The following is a 20,720-nucleotide window of genomic DNA, read 5'->3' as shown; positions in this document are numbered from 1 at the left end:
TGCCACCCCGTGTCTGCCTCCCAGTACCCCGATTCCTCCGTGACCATGCTTCCCTCTGCCGTCTGACCGGGACAGCCCCGAGCTCCCAGGGGGACCTAGGGTTACGCAGGGAGACGAGCGTGCAGGCCGCCCTCGCCGCCCCACTGCTATCCCTGATCTGCCGGTAGCCCCACGTTCCTCCCTCGCCTCACGGGTCTCAGCTGCCCAACCCACTCCTCCCTTCCATCCTGCGTGCTCTGGGCCTCTCAGGCGGGGGCCTCACCGCTTAGTTCAATCTGGAAGAGTCCGGCTCTCTGGCTTCCACTCCCCAACACCGAGCGGCGTCGGTTGGTCCCGCACCCCACGCTTCCAGTCCACACGCCGCCGCCTACTGATGCCGAGATCGGCTTCTAGGAACGCGCCATGTTCAGCGTCGCAGCTCCAAACGACGCGGTCGCGCAAATATCGCGTCACAGGCTCCCACAGCGCGTGGACTAGGCAAAGGAAGACTGCGATAGGGCAGTGGAAGGAAGACGGGGGAGGGGCTTCCTCTTCGAAACAGAAGGCGCCGGGCGGCTGTAGCAGCAGTGTGCGCATGCGCAACATAAAGAGCCTGGAGCCTGGATTCAGCAGGATCTGTAACCATGGATACCATAAATCCGCGTTGCCCCACTCCTGAGAAAATCAGTTGTCGCCTGGGTTGATTGAAGCTTAAATCAGAACCATTTTCTCGTCCCATTTCTAGATAACAGCTGATCTAAAGCATTGTTTTACGGGTTTTTACTGGTCCATCTGTGCAGATTACAGTTACTAAAATAATCCTACTTTCATTAGTCAACGCTATCATTAGTACCTATTTTTTTAAGGTCCTAAACTTGTTGGGTGCTCTACTCCAGAACGATAGCAAGGGTGGAAAAATTAAAAGGAAGTCCAATTCCCCTGCCTCTGCTACTAGCTAGCTCAGTGACCTAAGTTTTATCTTTAGAAAGAGAATTTGTGAAGAAATAGTTGAGTGTTCATAAAGATTAATAAAAATAGATAACATTTATTCAGCATTTAGAATGTGTCTGGTACAGTTCTAAGTTCTTTATATAAATCGTGTATTTTTATCCTCAAACCAACCCCATAAAGTGTGGTTTATTATAACCATTTTACAGATAAGAAAAACTAAAGTACAGAGAAGTCAAGTGACCTACATAAGATCACACAGCTAATTAGTGGCAGTTAAGATTTGAACCAAGTAAACATAAGCCCTGCATTACGGGGATGTTCATCCCACAGGGCTGGTTTTAAAAGTAAAATTATAATAATTACTTAAATGACCTAAATGAGAAAAATTACCTAAATGAGAAAGGAATTATTAAATCGTAATACATGCATATATAATAAAATACAAATTGGCCATTAAAATTATGTTGACATGTATTTGTTGACATGTTACATGTTGTTAACACATTCACAATGTGCTGGGGAAAGAGTGGGTTACAAAACAATATGTTCAGAGTGGTCCCATTTTTAAAAATAAATACAGAGGTGCTAAAAAGTGTATACACATTTTAAGAAAGAAAAGCTGTACATATTAAAATTGTAATACTTAGTATATACTGATAAAGATGAATACAAGACACACTTGGCTTCTGCAATTAGAAGAGGTGCTCTAAGTGGTTACCAACAACGTCCAGACACTTCTAATTACAGTGAACTACGGCTTGAGCAACGTTAACCGAAGTGTCCACTTGTATACTTTTTTTTTTGTGGCGTCCCCGGTATATGCCAAAATGTTAACAGAGTTTGTTGCTAGTTGGATGGTATTGCGGGGAAAAAAATTTTTTTTGTCTTAATTGTACCTTCTGATTTTACTGAAAAATAATACTTCTCAAATTTTCAGTGTGCAGAGACTCACATGGGGATATTGTTAAAATACACATCCTGATTCAGTTGGTCTGAAGTGGGGCTTGAGATGCTTCCCTTCCAATGAGTTCCCAGTTAATGCCAATGCTACTGATCCATTGATCATACATTGAGTAACAAGGCTATAAGGAATATGCAGTACAAAAATAACCTAATTTGAATCAAAATGAAGAAGTTGGCCTAAAAGAATGTAATTTTTCTATTTAGGATAATGGATCCTGTGGAAATCTAAGGAAAGCTATAACTAAGAAAAATGCACATACACAAATTTTGTCTACAATTTCAGGACCCCAAATTAAGATTCATTTGGAGGTACTAGCTTTAGCTACTATGAATGTATAACCTAGTCACATACTATGTATACTGGATTTCATTGCTGTATTTTCATATTTGCAGATTCTCTGGAGAAAAAGGTAAACATGTATTTAAATTAGTTTAAATCATCACTGGATCTGTTCAGAATATACAAATATAAATTCAGCGCTTTCCCCCAAAATGGTTTAGAACTGAAAAGAGAAAGCAGGAAGTTGATAAAGCAAATACTAAATTAATGAAACACTGGCTTCCCACACTCCTCAGTCTCAAGCAGGTTCTAAGAAACAAGTAAGCATAATAACAATGCAACTCATTTTGCCTCAATAATTATATTGTGATAACTAACTACTACTAAATATTTCCTATGTGCCAGTTACTGTTCTAAATTTTTTTAAGTGAACTTCTACTATTTCCTATGTGCCGGTTACTGTTCTAAATTTTTTTAAGTGAACTTCTACTAACTATTTCCTATGTGCCAGTTACTGTTCTAAATTTTTTTTAAGTGCCTGGCATTGAACTGTAGACATTTGATACAATTAATTTATTAATCCCCTATATGGCAAGTATTTTTTTCCTCAATTTACAGATTAGAAGATGATGCTCATAGGAATTAAGTTGTTTATCCAAATTCATGTGCTTAAATGTGCTTATTTGTTTATCCAAATTCATGTGCTTAAATTTGAGCACAGCCTCAAATTTAGATGTATTCTTTGTGAGGTAGAATAAAATATATGCGTATCCACATCCCAATCCCTGAAATCTGTGAATGTATTACTTTTCGTGGAAAAGGGGACTTTGCCAATATGATTAAATGAAGGATCTGGAAATGGGAAGATTATTCTGGATTATCCTGTATGCCCAATACAATCATAAGGGTCTTCATAAGAGGGAAGCAGGAGTGTCAGAGAGAATATGAGTATGAAACCATGCAAGCATAGGTTAGAGCCAAGTGGGGCCAGTCAAGGAATGCAGGCAGCCAAGAGAAGCTTTAAAAAGTCAAGGAAACAGATTCTCCCCTACAGCCTCTGGAAGAAACTCAGTTCTGCAGATAATTTTAGAATTCTGACCCTTAGAACTTGAATATAATAAATTTGTGTGGTTTTAAGCTTGTGATAATTTTTTAGAGTAGCAATAGAAAAGTAATACATGCTCCAATTTGCTACATTTCATTTAATACTGCAACTTGTGTAAAATTGGGTCATATGCAACTCTACACTATAACAACACAGCTAATTGGATCTGCCTAATTAGAAACAAATAGATCTGCCTTTGGTAATATAATTTGGAGCAGATTCAGTTTTGTTTACGATTTTTTAAAAACTTGAAACAATGTCTTTCAGTAAGGATGGATTACATAAATTATGGTATGTTCATACAGTGGAATACTATTGACCTATTAAAAACGATGATGTAGATTTATATTTATTAACATTAAAAGATGCCCATCATATTTAGTCAGGTAAGAACAAGAGCTTAGAAGAATTTTATATATCCCATAAGTCTTGGAAAATATTAATGTTAATGGAAGTGAACTCTGGGTAGTGGGTTTCAGTATCTAAAATCTTTTTGTATTATCGGAATTTTTTGCATTAAGTATTACTATAATAATCAAAGAAAAATAAAACTACTTCTAGTTTGGAAAAGGGTATCTGTACCTAGGTATTTTTTAAGGTGAAATTGGCATTTTTTCAAATTCTACCATTAAGAATGAAAATGGATTCAACTGTTTTGGAAAATAATTTGTCAATATTTATATCCAGAGACTAAAATGTTCACAATTGGACTAAATAATTCCACTCTTGGAAATCTATACTAGAGAAATAATCCCAAATATAGAAAATGTTTTTCATGTATGCACTGAAATGTATATGGTTCTATTTCTTCTACAACAATGGTATAGAAATGATTTAGTAAATTCTTACGCATTCAAAAGGTGAAATCTTCTGCAGCAGCTTTCCATATTGATTAAATATCAAGGTCGTTTAATAACTTGGAAAATTGCCTTTTTCATGTAATTAGCATTTAATAATAAAAACTCTCCCCTACCTCCCCCACAAAACTGATGAAAACTGCAAAGGGAAGAGAAGGTTATTGAACTAGGAAGTGCTTTTTATGTTACTGTACTTTATGGAAAAAACAACAACAAAAGAACCCCCAGCAAATTGTATGGCCTGAACTACTTATGAGTAAAACTATGTGTTGCTAAAATAATAGAAGAAAACAGTGTATGTCAAAATGTTCATAGAGGTTATCCCAGCATTGTAGATCACAGGTAAATTTTTCATCTTTTTTATACTTTTTGTGTTTTCCAGGATCTCGGCAAGTTACGTTTCTTGGTTTCTTATTTTATTTACAATGTAGTCGTCCTACCTTTGGGGACCAGGAAATGCATAGAAGGGGAAAATAAAGTTAATTTTACTTACTAAATCTCTGTCCTTGTTACTTTTGACACAATTTATTCTTAAATTCATGATAACCAAAGACTTAATTTTCTAACTCTATACTTTAGAATTCACTTGAATCTTATATTGGATTGTTATTCAAAAGTGAATTTGATTTAAATTGTATTTAGAATGACTTAAGTTGTATCTTTACCTTCCCTGTCATTCCACCAGTGATGAGTGACTGATGACAACTTTCAGTTGGATGAAGACAACAACAGAGCCCACAGAAGGCAGGCTGATGTCCTCTTGTGGCAAGGGCACAGGCTTCCTCCACCCCTTACCCCATATGTAAAATAGGGTAATCAAGGTTGCCCTAACAACTTCACAGGATTTCACAGAAAACCAAATTTTGCGGCAAGACTTGAAACCATAACATACAACATAAAGATAGAATGGTATAATACATAAATACAAATATAAAAATATAAAATCAGCTCTAATATAACCCAATGTATTTGAAAAGCTTCAAAAATTTTCATTTTGCAATATGATATATATTATTTTATGGTGATATGAAAATATTTATCTGACAGATGCTTTTGGGAGGTATCAATTATCTCATATTAAATATACTGAGAATTCTTAGACTCATGCTGGTATTAAACAGCGAACATAATCTTTGTCTTAATTTTATTAATCTAAAATAGCATTTATAATGATCTGAAAAAAATTAGAATGTTTATAGAAGAATCTTATAGTATTCAAGGTACATTATTTCTTTCAGCCAAATTTCATCACATTTTTCTGTTAACATTTAGACAGCATAGTAGAAATTAATTCTCTAGGTACTCTTTAAAATTGTCCAGCTTTGTAAGGCAACACTTCATTTTAGATGTGGGTATCTAGCATTTAGATGTGGGTATCATCACAATAACAATGTTTCATTGTTCTAATCAAATCAAACAGCTTGATATTAATTAGATTTCAATTTCATTTTGTTTACTCTTGTCCAAGTGACTTATAATCATTCCTTTTCATAAGAATATAGTATCTCAGTGCTAATGACTCTATATTAAAAGTGTGAAATTCAAACATTCTTTATGTTTTTATGACTCTTGAATACATTAAAAGTCTGCAAGAAACTATATTTTATACAATAAAGTGCTCACAATAAATATAATAAAGAACAAAAATAAAAGTACATTCTTTGGCACATTTTAAATGTTATCATTTCAAGCATGGTGTGAATATAAATAAGCCTCTTCTACTAAAGCAAATGCTATTGTAATTCTTTTTCAAGTTAAGATGTATTTTACTAACAAAATAATTAATTTGGCAATGAATCAACTGTGTACACCCAAATTGAAAAAAATAATTATTTTTAATTAACATGGGATATAAACATGAACCAGAGAAGAATAAAATTATTTTTATAATTACAAAGTCATTCATAGCTGCAAAGATAATTAATACATTCCTGCATAAATTTCCAGTGTTCATTTCTTTAACGCAGCTCATATCACAGTACCACACAATTCCCTAGGACTCATGGCTCCATGGTGCATCCAATATTATCTCACTTCTGAATGCTTCCTTGTCAGTAATAGAAAAAAAAAATAAAGGATGAAATCTGACACCAGAACAATAAGTGATCCAATTGTTAGAACAATTTCTGTGTGTTGATGGTAGCCTTCCCCAACTTTTTTCATTTCTATAGAAATTCCTCCAACTGTTATTTTAGTATAAGAAGTAGTGAATCCCCACCTTCAACGTGCATCGGAATCTCCTAGAGGGTCTGTTAAAATGCATTTGCCAGGGCCCAGTCCTATTCTGATCCAGAATGTTTAGTGAAGCTTGAGAATGGGAATTTTCATTACATGCTGTATTAGTTTGCTAGGGCTGAAATAACAAAATCTCTCAGACTAGATGGCTTAAATTACATAAATTTAACAACAACAACAAAAATAATTGAATTTATTCTCTCTCAGTTCTGGAGGCTAAGAGTCCCAGATCAAGGTGTCAGCAGGGTTGGTTTCTCCTCAGGCCTCTCTTCTTAGCTTGCAGATGGTCACCTTCTCGCAGTGTTCTAATGTGGTCTTTCCTCTGCATATGCACCCTGGTGTCTCTTTGTGTGTCCAAATTTCTTTCTTCCTTTCATAAAGACACCAGTCAGATTGGATTAGGTCACTCCCTGAAGCCCTCATTTTTATTTAGTCACCTTTTTAAAAGCCCTATCTCAAAATACAGTCACCGTCTGAGGTACTAGAGATTAGGGCTTCAGCATACAAATACAGGGGGGAACAATTCAGCCCACGTGTCCTAGTGTTTCCAAGATGGCTCAAGGTTCATAGCCACACAAACATCACTTTTGTCTCTAAGTAAGCTAACTATGCACTCACCTCAGTCATTTAGTTTACGTGGCTTAAAATATGTAACTTCTTCCAGCCAGGGTCTTGCTATTTTACTCCAAAGGAAAATTATCATTCGGTTTCCATCCTTATTGTCTCCTACGCAAAATAGCCTCTCCCACCCACCCTGCTGATCTCTTTCTCCTCTGCTTTATTTCTTTTCTTCACATTTATCACCACCTGACATGATGTCTGTTTTCCTCACTGGAATGTAAGCTTTCCTGTGTTGCTCATCTCTGTACCCCTAACGTGTAGAACAGTGACCCAGGAAGATGAGAATGGCCTTGTGATGATCTTTCTGCCTTCTGTGAAGTCAAAGGCAAGGTCGCCTGGTCAGCTGGGGAGGAGGTAGGGAAAGACTGAGAAGAATTAAGGTTTAAAGATCCTTTATGCAGAATGGCAAAGGAAGATTAGAAGTAATTCAAGAAAAGCGGTTGGGCAGGGTTCAGAACTCAGCTAAATGTGGAGCCCATGAATGTCTCTTATCTGTTGTGTGATTTCCAGCAGCTCTTGCAGTCTAGACAGGCGCAGTGAGGACAAAATGGTTATGATTCCTCAATGACCACCATTGCTCCTTAGCATAACATTTTAGCCCCTTCACAATAAATCCCTATTTACCTTACCTATTTATTCCTCAGCTATCCCAAGTTTCTTTTTTTTCATTAAACATCTTTATATCTTGGCTTTGTTAGTACTATTCCTTTTGAATTCCCAACCTTCCCCTGGCTAACTGTTGTTCGTCCTTTAAAGACTCAGCTCAAATATTATATTTTGAAAATGTTCCCCAACTTCCTCAAATATCAGCTATAGTGCTATGATCATACCTCTCTTAAACCACATGTTCTTTGGAATATAGACATAGGTTCAAGACGAGGCTATCATTTTTACTGTGTGGTCTTCAGTAAGATATTAAACATTTTTGTCCTCCAGTTTCCTTATCTGTAAAATGGATAGAATGATAAGACCTATTTCTGAGAACTGTTTGAAATGAGATAATGTACCTAAAGAACCTGGTACATAATTGATCAGCAAACGGTGCTATTTTTGCAATTATTTGCATGTCTCCCTCTCTTAAAAGTTCTTTAAAAGTAGGGATCATGCCATGTTCATTTTATTCTTAACATTTGCCCCAGTGGCTGGCACACTAGATGCTCCAGAATTTTGTAATAAATTAATAATTAATGGAACGGAATAGATAGTTGAAGATGTTACTAGGGTGAGTTTTCTCCTGACTTAAAATTACAGCAAAGAAAGACCGCAGCTTGGGAATGTACACAATAAACTGCACAGGTTAAGAGTCACCATTGGTAACGACAGAAAATTAACTGTTTCTTCAAGGGCACAGGGTATGCACAGAAATATTAAAAACTGAAAGCCATTACACTGTCAGGCAAAACAGACATGGACCTTGTATGGAGCTTACAGTCGAATGAGATACACTGTCCTACCTCAGTACTCAATGCATACATACCAATTACCACATTTACTGAGTTTCGGACTTTCTGTCTCTCTCAATGGAATAAACTTTCAGAAGAGCAGTTTCCTATTTACCTTGGAAACTCCAGCACTCAGTGGTGTTTAATGCACAGCTGAAGCTCAGTAAATGTTTAGGGAATGTCTGACGCGGCACACAAGGAAGCGAAGCAACTAGTAGCCCTCGCGGAACTAGACATTTACTCCGTTCTCGGAGGTCCTTTCCACCACGCGAGAAGCAGAGAATTCACTCCCCCAGTGGGGCAAACTCCTCATCCCCAAATCCTGGGTTCCCCACCTCTGAATGTGCTGGGAAACAGGAGCGAGGTCCGTGACAGGAATCTCTTTTGGACTTCAGCGATCCCGGAACCTGGTCTGATAAAGCATCCGCAAGGCCTAATTGCAACGTACACATTCTTAAACCTCCACAACCTCGAGAGGACTAGTCCACAACCTATTGAACCGTCTCAGTGCGCACAGGGGCGCCAGGTCCCGCCCCGATTCTAAACGAGCCAATCCAAACTTCCAATCGGTAGCGCGGTGCCGTCCGGGATCCGTAGGCTCCCGAAGTTAGAGTTCTCCCCAGCTCGCGACTACAATTCCCGGGAGCCACTGGGCTCCAAAGTCGGCCCTCTTTCTGGGGGCGGGTTCCGGGGGCGGGGTGCGGGTCCCGCCCCTCCCCCACGTGGCACAGAGTGGTGTGGAGGGTGCAGACGGAGATTCCCACGAGGTGCGGTGACCCGGTAGCCGGCATTGGTCCTCGCTGACTTCGTGGGCCTGTGGGCCCGCTGCCTGCAGAGATGCCGAAGATCAAGTCGGGGACGAGAGGCGTTCGCCGCGAGCGGCTAGCACAGCGCCGGGAGCTGAAGAGCGCCGGAGGTGGAGACAGCCGGGAGGGAGCGGGGTCGGGGCGAGTCTTCCGGCAGGACCTAGCCGGAGTCGCGATCTGGGCCGGGACCGTGAGGCTGGTCGGGGCCCGCTCTCTCGGAGCGCTGAAAGTCTCGGGGTTCCTGGGGCGCCGGCCGCAGGCCCTGCGCGCCGCCTCTGACTTCCTTGCCAGCCGATGGGATGGACTTAAACAGTGTGTCGGTCCCAACTCCAAGCGTGATGTTTGGTGCCTCTTGTTGGTGCAGAAATCTTCCGCCCACCAACCTGCTTTCTTTGGGATGGTCTAATATCTAATTTTAATTGGGAAATTGAGGCTGTTTTGTATTTTCTTTCAGGACTCATGTTCAACACGGGGATTGGGCAGCACATTTTGAAAAATCCTCTCATTGTTAACAGCATTATCGATAAGGTGGGTGTGGAAGAGAGAAGGTAGAGATATTGGGTTATTGCTTTTGTTCTTAGGAATACTTAGGCACAGAAAGATGCCTGCATAAAATAGATACTCGTTAATTGTTGAATGAATTGAAGAATTGTCTGGGATTCACAAGCTTTCTTCGGCATGATTTGCTTCATTCCGTGGGTCTGGGTTGCCACGGGCTCCAAATACTTTTTCTTTCGATAGATTATTTACTTCACAGCTGAACATGTGTTCAATTGCCGATTATTACTGTATTCCCCATCATCTTTCTAAGCACCATCTATGACAGGTTTTACTTACTCCAGAGCCTAAAGATATGTCTAAACAGACATTTTAGGAAGTTTGTTCCCCCAGAGAAACTTATATGGTAAAATCCAGCTCCACATACAGACTCTTTGGAGTATCCCTCCTGTGTGGGTTGTTGATGTTCTTATTGCTGTGCAGGATTGGCTGCTAGGACATGAAATATAGGTGGTGCAAATTACTCTCATGGCCACAAAAGAAGCACCCTGAAGTTGTAGAAAAAGCATTACATAATTAAAGGATCTCATCTTGACTTCCTGTTGTTTGCAAAGTGAAAGTTTTTGCCTTTTTGGTTCATGGATTCCTTTGAGCATCTGATGAAAGCTGTGGACCCAGAATAATGCAGCTGTGTGCATACAAACACCCAGTTTTGTGTACAGTTTCTGTACTCCTGCATCCCTGAAACCCTGCATGGGTTGACCATTGAGAAATCCTGGTATAGCATGCTGTAATTCTCAGGCAAGGTCGTTATTTTCCAGTTTGGACTTGTTGATAACAGAGTTGGTAACAAGATGCTATTGGAATCATTTCCAAGGTAGAAAGCAAAATGCCAATCCCAGAAAAGAACTGCTATGTTGCTTTTCTGACTCCTAAAGTTTTCTGACGCCTAATTATTATTGCCCCAAGTTAGAACAGGAGTTAGATTTCTACTTGCACCAAATATTAATGGGATAATTTTGTTAAACACGTCGGTCATGAAGAAATCTCCTAAAATGGAATCAGAATAAAATCTCTTAACCAAGTGCTTTTGAGCAAAGATATTCAGATGTAAATTAAATGATGTGTTCAGCTGTGCCAATAAAGCTCAAGTGGTTGTGTTTGCTTGTAGGCTGCCTTAAGACCAACAGATGTGGTGCTGGAAGTTGGACCTGGAACTGGCAATATGACTGTTAAGTTGCTAGAAAAGGCAAAAAAGGTAAAAACATTTAGTGTTTGGTATCAGAAATGACTATGTGAGTAAGCTCAGGTGGTTTACATAAATAAATTTATTTTAATTAATTGCTATTATTTTAGCAGTAACTCTTGATCTTTTGCTAGAAACTTTATCTTAGAAAATATGGGTGAAATGGGTGAAGGGGGTCAAAAGGTACAAAATTCCAGTTATAATGAATAAGTCCTGGGAATTTAATGGACAGCATGGTGAACATAGTTAACAATACTGTATATTTGAAAGTTGCTAAGAGAATAGGTCTTAACAGTTCTGTGCTCATCACAAGACAAAATTTGGTCTTAACAGTTCTGTTCTCCTCACAAGACAAAATTTCTGATACCAAACACTGTGTGATGATGGATGTTAATCAGACTTACCTTGCAGTATATACATGTATTATCATTATGTTGTACCCCTGAAACTAAAATAATGTTATATGTCAATTATATCTCAATGTTTAAAAATAGGTTAAAAGAAAAAGACAATATGGGATATATCAGTCAGGAAAACAGAGACCACATTAGCTATTTCGATACAGAGAAAGTAGTGTAGGGAATTGATTACATGGTTGTGACAGGACTAAAAGAATAAAATGAGAACGTTGAAGTAACCCAAGAATAATAATTATGAAGATCAGGTACCGCCTCTAGGCTCAGGGAAACAAAGTCAGGAGGTTGGAGTTACTGGAGCGTATAACTTTGGAGAAGGAGCTATGTATGTAGAGCTGGAGCACAGATTGGGGTGCCACCCAGCTGCTGCTGGTCCTTTCATTGTCTCTTGGGTGACCCAGTTTCCAATTAAATGGAACCATTGTTGTGTCCTCTGGTAGAAGTAGGCAGCACATTGTAAAGAACTTACCTGAAGAAAGTTTAATGAAGAGAGCATTGACAAAATGTGGGTATGGCGTTAAAGAGAACAAGTAAGCATTAATGAAACACCCAGAAACTAGCAACAACAGATACAGTTACCATCCAAAGCCTCAAGGACAAGAGGTGGGAACCTTGTTACAGAGCCATTGAAGAGGGGCCACTCATAGGGGAACACAGCCACTGCGGGGACATCTGCAAGGCATGGGCAGGCATTAGGGAATTCTCAACCTCTGCTGGTGCCTTTCGTTGGCCAGTTCCAACCAGAAGTCAAGAGCAAGGGAGCTGGACTACACCCTGCAGGGCACAGAGAAGGCTGAGAACGGATGCAGGAGCCAAACAGACTAAGCAGCAGCTGTATCTACTCTATAGACATGGTCTTCCTTGAAGTCAGTGAAACCTCAGCTGATACTGAATTAAAATGACAATTTCAGCTTTACCTGGTATCCCTTCTCATTTACTTGAGAAGTTACCTGTGCTGTGTCTTTTGGACTTAGTAGATGAGACAAATGACATACTCATTCTAGGAGCCATTAATGTTTCTAAGAACATTTACTACATAGACATTTGTGTGTATTTTTTTCATCCATTGTTCAATTACAAAGCATGGAGCCAGATGAGCATGATAATTCTGTCAATTATTTAGGTAGAATTATCACATAGTTCCACTTTTCTGGGTGGTGTTTTTTGTTGTTTGAAATGGTAGAGAACAATTGAAGGAATATTGATGGTAGAATTGGGGAAAAGATGTTTAATTCGTGTAAATCATCCAAGAGTTACTATTGATATAAGAAAAGTCTAATACTCCATAATTACCCTATTTTTCTTTTTCTCTTTTTTTTTTTTTTAATTTAGGTAATTGCCTGTGAACTTGATCCAAGGCTAGTAGCTGAACTTCACAAAAGAGTTCAGGGCACGTGAGTATTCATAATAAAATTAAAGTGCATTTCAATCTCATAAAACAATATTCTTTTTTAATTGCTTTTTTCTTATTATCAGGCCTCTGGCCAGCAAACTTCAAGTAATGGTGGGTGATGTACTAAAAACAGATTTGCCATTCTTTGATGCTTGTGTAGCAAATTTGCCTTATCAGGTATGTTTCCAAATTGTCGGGAACGTTATACTAAATGGTTTCTCTGGTGTGTATTTCCCAGAAATAACTAGTTAATTCTCTTACAGATCTCTTCTCCTTTTGTCTTCAAGCTGTTGCTACACCGACCTTTTTTCAGGTTTGTGACAAACACCAAAGTGACTGCCAAATGTTAGAAAGATACACAGTTTAGGCCATGGACATAGACAGCCAAAGATGAAAATTAATTCAATTGAAAACTACTAGGCCATTTATTTTGTAGAAAATACTGATCTTTGTGGAGGTCTCAGGTCTCTTTCCACTGACAGAGTTACTTGGGGGAGGTGTAGTGTGAGTGAGTCCTACTTGTGAGACCAGATGACCTTTCCCTCTTTTCTCATCTTCTCATCATTAGACTTTTTATTACCTTCTGTCTAGACAAGTGCAGTGGCCTCCTAAGTTGTTTCTAGGACTGCAGTCTATACCAGTGATTTTCAAACTGCGAGTCAAAAACTCCTTAGTGGTTATAAAATAAATTTCATGAGTCATGACTGTCATTTTTTTTTAATGACATAGAATAGAACATATCAGAAGGCATTCATTCCATGTAGTCCAGGTGATTATAGTTTTACAAAAGTTTTGTTTGAGTTACATAAACACATACACATACAGATATTTGTGGCCTGGGTTGCAATGTCAAATGTATTTTTCAGTGTGACTTACAGTTAAAAAATTTGAAAGTCGAAACCCAGCTTTGTAGATGATCTCCTGTTCAGGAGCCTCCAAAAGCCTCCCCATTGCTTGTTGAATGAAAAAACCATGTTCCTTCACCAATTAAAAGAGGACACTGATTTCACAACCTGCCTGTCCTGCCTCAGCTCTTCCGTAAAGGTGTTTGCTACCCTATGAATAGTGCTACTGAGCTAATTTTGTTTGTTTGGGTTTTGTTCTCCTAGAAGGGTGATGGACTAGTGCTGATCTGAAATACTTTCTCATCTGATCGTTGAGGGCTTGCATTCGCAGGGAGTGAGAGGTGTAGCCATTGTAAAATGAAAAAGCTAACTGGATCATTTGGTGATAATAAAGCTAAGGCTGAGGGTTCTCCTACCTTCTAACCTGCTGGACTCATTGTCATGAACCACAGACAGTGCTTCGCTCTGTTTCCCATCCAAGAAAGTCTATTGAAGTTCAAATACATTTATAGTTCAAAGTAACCATTTTTCTTATTCTTTCTGCTATATTTTCAGATGTGCTATACTTATGTTTCAAAGAGAATTTGCTCTCCGACTGGTTGCAAAACCAGGAGATAAGTTATACTGCAGACTCTCAATTAATACACAGCTGTTAGCACGTGTGGACCATCTAATGAAAGTAAGTGACTGTTACTGAAATAATGTGACTTAACTCATCCTTGAGCATCTAGCTGTGCCCTTTGTGAGGATAGCATAATTGATTACTAAGTTAAAGTTATTTTTGAGAGGACTACTTAAACATTTTCTAATTCACAGGTTGGAAAGAATAACTTCAGACCACCACCCAAGGTGGAATCCAGTGTTGTAAGAATAGAACCTAAGAATCCACCACCACCTATCAATTTTCAGGTGAGGTTAAAATACCAGGTCATTCAATAAAGTGCGAAAAAAATCCAAGCTGGAAGATGTGTGTCTATAGCCCCAGAAAAATACTGTGTTGACCTAAATGTCCTAACAGAAAACTGTTAATTATGATACACCCTTATGATGGAGTAGATGGAATAATTTGACTCAACATAGTTGTGAAGACCATGGAAAAGCATGGAAAATGTTTCCAAAGGTACAAAGATTACAATGCCGTTACATTTTGCTGAAGATTGTAGCTCTGGAAAATATATCTCTATTTGAATAAGACATGGAAAACAGATAAAATGAAAATAGTTGTTAGAGTAATATAATGGGTAACACTTTAAAATTCTCATTTTTGCGATTTTAGAAGAGACAAAAGCTAAATTGTTTTATGTAAAACCTTACTGCAATCACTTTGGATCAAAACATGATTGCTTGTGCGGTTAATAACGTGGTAAATGGAATGGCTTGTCAGTTACTCCTTTAAAGAAGGTTTAGGAGATACTCATATTCTAAATCATGTCTGTTTTGAATGTTTTCTGAAAATGATACTTAGGTGCCAAAATACCATATTAGTCTTTGTTCAGATGTGGAATAATTATATAGGTTTTCTAATTTTTATAATTGAGGGTAAAATATTCAGTGAGGTGTACAAACGTTTAAAAAATATACATCTTACTTTTGCATGTGTGTCAGCCAAATCAAGATATAGAACATTTTCATTGCTCCAGAAAGTTTCTTCCAGTTTTACATATTAAAAGACAAAACAAAACCTAGCCAGCCTAGCAAAGAAGTTTGATATTCTGTAAGAAAATATCCATCTTGTTTCAGGAATGGGATGGCCTAGTAAGGATCACCTTTGTTAGGAAAAACAAGACACTGTCTGCTATATTTAAGTAAGTATTTCACTAATTTATAATGTATGAAGGACCATTGCTTCAGATACTATGCTGCTAGAATTTGGTCGTTTTCCTGATCAGGTATTCTACGCTTAATGATTATCCAGGTCCAGACACACTTCACCTTTTTAACTGACTGTTACTTTGGGAGGCAGGAGAATTTAATGAAGAAAGTTCCTATAGTTGGAAATTAGATCAGTGTTTTTTTTGCAAAATGGGGAAAAAACAACTGACCACACATCTGTCTAGTTTTTCCTAGATTCGTGCAATTGGATTAACTTGGGAAAATGTAACAGTATTTGGGGGCCTAAAGAAGGGGGAAAGCCATAATTTTAGATTTTTTTTTTTTCAAGTGATGTTTCTTGGAGAGTGTAGACTTTTCTTAAGAATTTGAGATGTTCATTAGGACTTTTTAATGTAACTATGTAGTTTGTGATCGTTTCGTAAGTTTAAACATTCAGCACCTTTTTTAGTTTCTTAATTTAACCATATGAAACATAGATTTAATCTTATAATAAACTGAAAGGAAATGGATAATCTCTGATTTTGGAATTACAGTGATGTCATTTATGCTACAGGTCAAGTGCAGTACAGCAGCTGTTGGAAAAGAACTACAGAATTCACTGTTCAGTCCATAATATTGTAAGCAGAAAATGCATTTGTGCTTTCGATTATTTGTTGTGTTTTAAAATGTCCCTTTAATTCTTACTCCTTTTCATCTATATGATTCTTGAATTTTGTACATTCCGTAAGATCCTTAAGACAGTATGTAGTATATGTAACTAGCACAACTTTAATAAGTCAGTGAGGTATATTCTGTGGAACAGATAGGAGCCACCCTGATTATTCCACTCCATCTTCTTTAACTACTGTTTTTAGCCATGGAGAGATTCAACTGACTCATAATTTCCTGAAAGGTTTAGGCATGTGTAGCTTGTTCAGCTTAAAATAATTGTGACCATTCCTTGTTCATTGCTCATATAGCAATTATAAATTTAAAGTTACCATTTCTGACTTTTTTTAATACCCAGAAACTGAAATAATTAAAGTTATTTAAATAATTAAAATGATTTAATTAAGTAATTAAAGCCTGAATAGACTTCTGGTTGTGAACCTCATGCCTCTTAATCATTATCTGTGCAACATCTTTAACTGATTTCGTCTGTAAGCGCACACACACCTGTATCCAATGACTGTGATGTTTGATAGCTTTTCATTCTTTTTAACAGGGCAGATAGTCAAATTTCCTTTGTAGTTTTGGACTCAGATCTTAATATAATGTACCACATTACCACCTCCATTTTCTGTTATGAATAAAGTCATTAAACATCTGCCTAAAGTAAATATTAAGCTGGATTAAGAAAAATCTTGGGATGAAAGATGGGAAGTATAATACATTCTCAAGGGTTGGAGAGGTCATCTCGTTGAGAAAAATTAGTTGGTTAAATGAGATTTGTCTCAAGAAAATGGGAGTTATTTTTAAAGGAGTAACTAACAATTACTTTAAAATTTTAGTTTACAGCTCTAATTATGTTATGAAGTACTTTGTGAAGACTGAAAAATGATGAACTATTTCAGAACTTTTAGAAAAAGGGCAACATACATGATTAACTCATTCAAGGTCTTCTGAGTATTTGGTATTACTTAGCGATCCAAGTCTTCTCTGCACAGGAGGCTTTCTAAACTGTCATGTACAGACGGATGGTGACTATTTTATGACTTACTGAAAAAAAGAGTCAAGATGACTTCATTAAAGATGTTGTTCATTTATTCTGAATCTTATATTGATAGATAATACCAGAAGATTTCAGCATAGCAGATAAAATACAGCAAATCCTAACCAGCACAGGTTTTAGTGACAAGCGGTCCCGTTCCATGGACATAGACGACTTCATCAGGTAATTACATTTTGCTTTTCTTAAGTTTACATTTCTTTACTGTGACACCTTCAGATTAGAGATGTAAAGGCTTTTAAGCGGTATCAGGTGCTACCTGGGAGTTATTGCATAGCACTTCCATGGCATGGAATAGTATTTGGTGTAGAAGATGGAGGCTAGTTAGCTGCAGCAGAACAAACATTTTCTTTAAGAACATTAGTAAGTAACAGTCCTAGCCTGGAGAAAGCCTGTCAGTCAGTGTGTGTGGTGTGTGCTCCTCTTCAACCCCTTCCCCCAAATCCCAGTCAGTCTTACTAGTTTGTCAAGTAGCCTGAAAGGGAGAAGAATCATATTATATGTAGTTGGATCTCATTTTTTCTTTATTGCGCATAGCTATTGTTAAACAGATCCTAAGCAGGAAATGTGTTACAATCATAACTGGTTATCCTTTGTAACTGATTTAGTAATATAGTTACTTGTTTTGTAGACTGAGGCAAGTTCTACACACGTCAAGGAAGGGTGTCATAATTATCTGGGCAATGTACATCAAAATTTGTTTTCTTTTAATTAAACAAGAGTCCTTATGAAAGCAGAGTAAGGCTTAAATTACCCCGGTATTAACCTGTACTGTTTGTAATCACTAACATTTTGATTTCCTAATAAACCATCACTTACTGCACAGAAGTTTTTGCCTCTTTAGCCAATTCATTTTGAAAGTTGCCATATTCTAGGGGCTGAATAAAAAATGAGGGTAGATCGTTGTAAGTCATTGGTTTGACTTTTCTAAGCTAGAAACAGTTCTGTGTAATAAGACAGTTTATATTTTATATTGGCAGGTTAGTAACACTACTGACTCTTAATTAGATGGTAACCTAGGAGTTGAACATTATTCATAAGCACCTATCTTATTATTTCAGACATTTCAATCCATCTTGACCTGTTCCTGCGGGCCAATGTGGAAATAATCTCAGGTCTAAATGGAAATGTTTCATCTTATTTTCCTTCATGCTCACCAAATTTCTTCAAGGCTATCAAGCACATGCAGTTTGCTAATCAGGATCTGATTAAGTATGTAGGCAGGTATCCAGAGAAAAGCAATGTGTAAATATTCAACTTGAACCTTGGTAACAGTGAGCTCAAAGAGGAAGAATGGACATACATGTAAGATTAGCTATTCATCTGTCTTCTGTCTCTAATCCACATAGCTTCTTGTTTACTTACCATGTTGAAATGAAACGAAACAAGTGTCAATGAGCTTTTAGGTCTGGGGTGGTGGAAGTCTAATTTTAGGGAAATTCATCCTAACTTCAGACATAGATTATGACATAAAAGAGGTACCAAAAAAGATGTGGTTCTATCTATCTTAGAAATTTAGTTGATGAATAGTTTAATGACTAGTGTTAGGAGTGGTGGGGGCTTCATAGCTTTGCTGATGTGTTCATGTTTTAGAATTCATGGTATATGAACTATATGCACTGCTATGTGCTACAAATTAGCTTTTCAAAACTTGGTTTCTTTTTTCAGATTGCTACATGGATTCAATGCAGAAGGTATCCATTTTTCTTAGGTTATCTGGAAAACAGGTTTTTCAAGCTCAAGAAAAGAAACTGGAATTATGTATTTTTAATAATTTGAGATGACGTATGCTTCTCCTCCACTGGGACACCGCTTGGCTATTTTTTATTTAATACTACTGTTGTCACCACTTATTACTCTGAATTGTTATGGTAATTAAGTAAGTCAATTTAAGTACCCAAGTTTTGTTGGTTTGGTTTGCTTTTATTATCTAACTTAGGGCAGGGTCCAATCTATACATGACAATCTTCAAGTTCAGGAGCCGCAGACACGCACAACTTTACACTTAAACTTATCATTTCTAACAGGCTATTGTATAAAGATGTGACTTCTGTTTTCTGTGTTATGTATTACTGTGAGGACTTCTTTGGGCCTTCAGCTCTTTAGGCCTTTGTCCCTCAGGTGCGAAAAAGTTAAAACATGTTAACTTAGTCACATATTCCCCATATCATTTCTTCTTGTTACTGACGTGTATAGTAAAACTATTGTTTCTTAAAGTGTTTTAATTTTCTTTTACTGTTTATACTATACAACTTCTTTCTTTGCCAACATTAGCTATCCTGTCGCATCACAGGTTACATCAGGGTTCTAGGTAAGCCTGAGTCTGCTACTGAGACCGTGTGGTGCCAGGCAGACTACTTCTGGGCATGAGTCCTTACCTGTGAAATTGAGGATGCTCAGCTAGAATGTGAAATGAATTACAAGAATGTATGTTTCTTCTTGGGGAGACAGTCATAGGTTTAACAAAATTTCAAAAGGTTTATCAATCAAAACTGGCTTTAAAATCTCTGTGACCAACTTCAAAACAAACTCAACCAGTCATTTTCTCACGAGTACAGGCTCCCAGTATTCATATGACTTCTGGATAATTAAAATTTCCAGTACTTTTTCATATACCTGATGCTTAGTTTTAAGCTGTGTTTAAAATATCAGGTTTAGAATTTCAATTGATGTCATACTTGTTTTAATTAGCTATGTTTACATCATCAATGTAATAGTGCTAATATCCTTTAGTGAATAATTATAATACCTGATTATTTATGTAAAGAAATTAACAAAAATATCTTCAGTGATACTGAGTTTCTTTACACCTAACTTAACAGGAGTGTTTCCAAATTATTTTAACAAAGGTACACTGACTAAACCTAGAAAGGAAGATAAGTTGTTTACCTAAACATTTTTTTTTTTTAAATCTGACTTCAAAGTGATATATTAAAACATTCCTATTATTATTAAAATGTTTGTTTTTTGTTATTAATAAGGATATCAGCTTTCAAGTCTGAGAATGTTTGATCCAGAGCCAAAAAATTATTCTTTAATAGCTGCATCAAGCCACTTTTGTTACATAAATATTAAATATACTTAAGAGTGTTTTTTAAATATCACAAAACTGCTTACTTTGCGAAGTTCACCTGTACCATCTCTATCCTTACAGGAAAACTTTAAGATTTAATTCAGCTCTCTATTACCTTCTATCACCTAGAAACTGCTGGGTTTCGGTCCCTTTTCCAGCCTTCAGTTTTCCCTATCTGTAAAACTGAACGACTGGATTATACTACCAAGATCTTTTCTGATACGGAGTTTTTATATTCCTTGATTACTGATCAGAATGAAGACATTACAGGTTAAGGCAGCATATCTGGATGTATGGGGACCTTCCAGAGATAGTACTCAGCTAATTTAAATAATAAGACTAATCTGGTGTGCTTTAAAATGAGCAAGCTCACCTTTTTTATTGTCCTTTGAAGGCTGGATGGCCTCAAAAATTACCTTTCTAAATAGCCTCTGCAAGGTCAATACTAACAGTTCTCCATTCTTTCTCT

The 20,720-nt window shown here is 37.3% G+C and overlaps 2 protein-coding genes across 4 annotated transcripts in view; one reads left to right on the top strand and one right to left on the bottom strand.

The window, feature by feature from the left end:
- Positions 1 to 426, bottom strand: part of IPO11 (importin 11) — a 157,589-nt gene extending 157,163 nt beyond the window's left edge. The window contains exon 1 of one of the 2 annotated variants that reach the window (XM_019743722.3): positions 263 to 426. The gene's annotated coding sequence lies outside the window, so the exon portion shown is untranslated. The remainder of the gene's footprint in view (positions 1 to 262) is intronic. The other variant, XM_019743732.3, reaches the window with a different exon arrangement.
- Positions 427 to 9,137: 8,711 nt separating this feature from the next.
- DIMT1 (DIM1 rRNA methyltransferase and ribosome maturation factor) lies at positions 9,138 to 19,394 on the top strand. 2 transcript variants are annotated; one of them, XM_019743711.3, is made up of 12 exons: positions 9,138 to 9,349; positions 9,694 to 9,767; positions 10,909 to 10,995; positions 12,732 to 12,793; positions 12,876 to 12,969; positions 13,056 to 13,105; positions 14,193 to 14,316; positions 14,454 to 14,546; positions 15,378 to 15,442; positions 16,024 to 16,087; positions 17,237 to 17,343; positions 18,847 to 19,394. In XM_019743711.3, exons 1-12 carry the CDS (start codon positions 9,271 to 9,273, stop codon positions 18,887 to 18,889), a joined length of 942 nt encoding a protein of 313 aa, XP_019599270.2. In that variant the 5' UTR covers positions 9,138 to 9,270; the 3' UTR covers positions 18,890 to 19,394. The 2 variants fall into 2 exon arrangements, with proteins under 2 accessions (XP_019599270.2, XP_074185009.1); XM_074328908.2 differs by lacking the exons at positions 9,138 to 9,349; positions 9,694 to 9,767 and having other exon boundaries at positions 10,945 to 10,994; positions 12,730 to 12,793.
- The last annotated feature ends 1,326 nt before the right edge of the window (positions 19,395 to 20,720 follow it).

Source organism: Rhinolophus sinicus, chromosome 3 (assembly GCF_057876585.1).
Source record: "Rhinolophus sinicus isolate RSI-liver-muscle chromosome 3, RSI-T2T, whole genome shotgun sequence".
NCBI classification, from domain to species: Eukaryota; Metazoa; Chordata; class Mammalia; order Chiroptera; family Rhinolophidae; genus Rhinolophus; species Rhinolophus sinicus.
The sequence above is the reverse complement of the archived record's forward strand: the minus strand, read 5'-3'. Positions and strand labels throughout refer to the sequence as shown.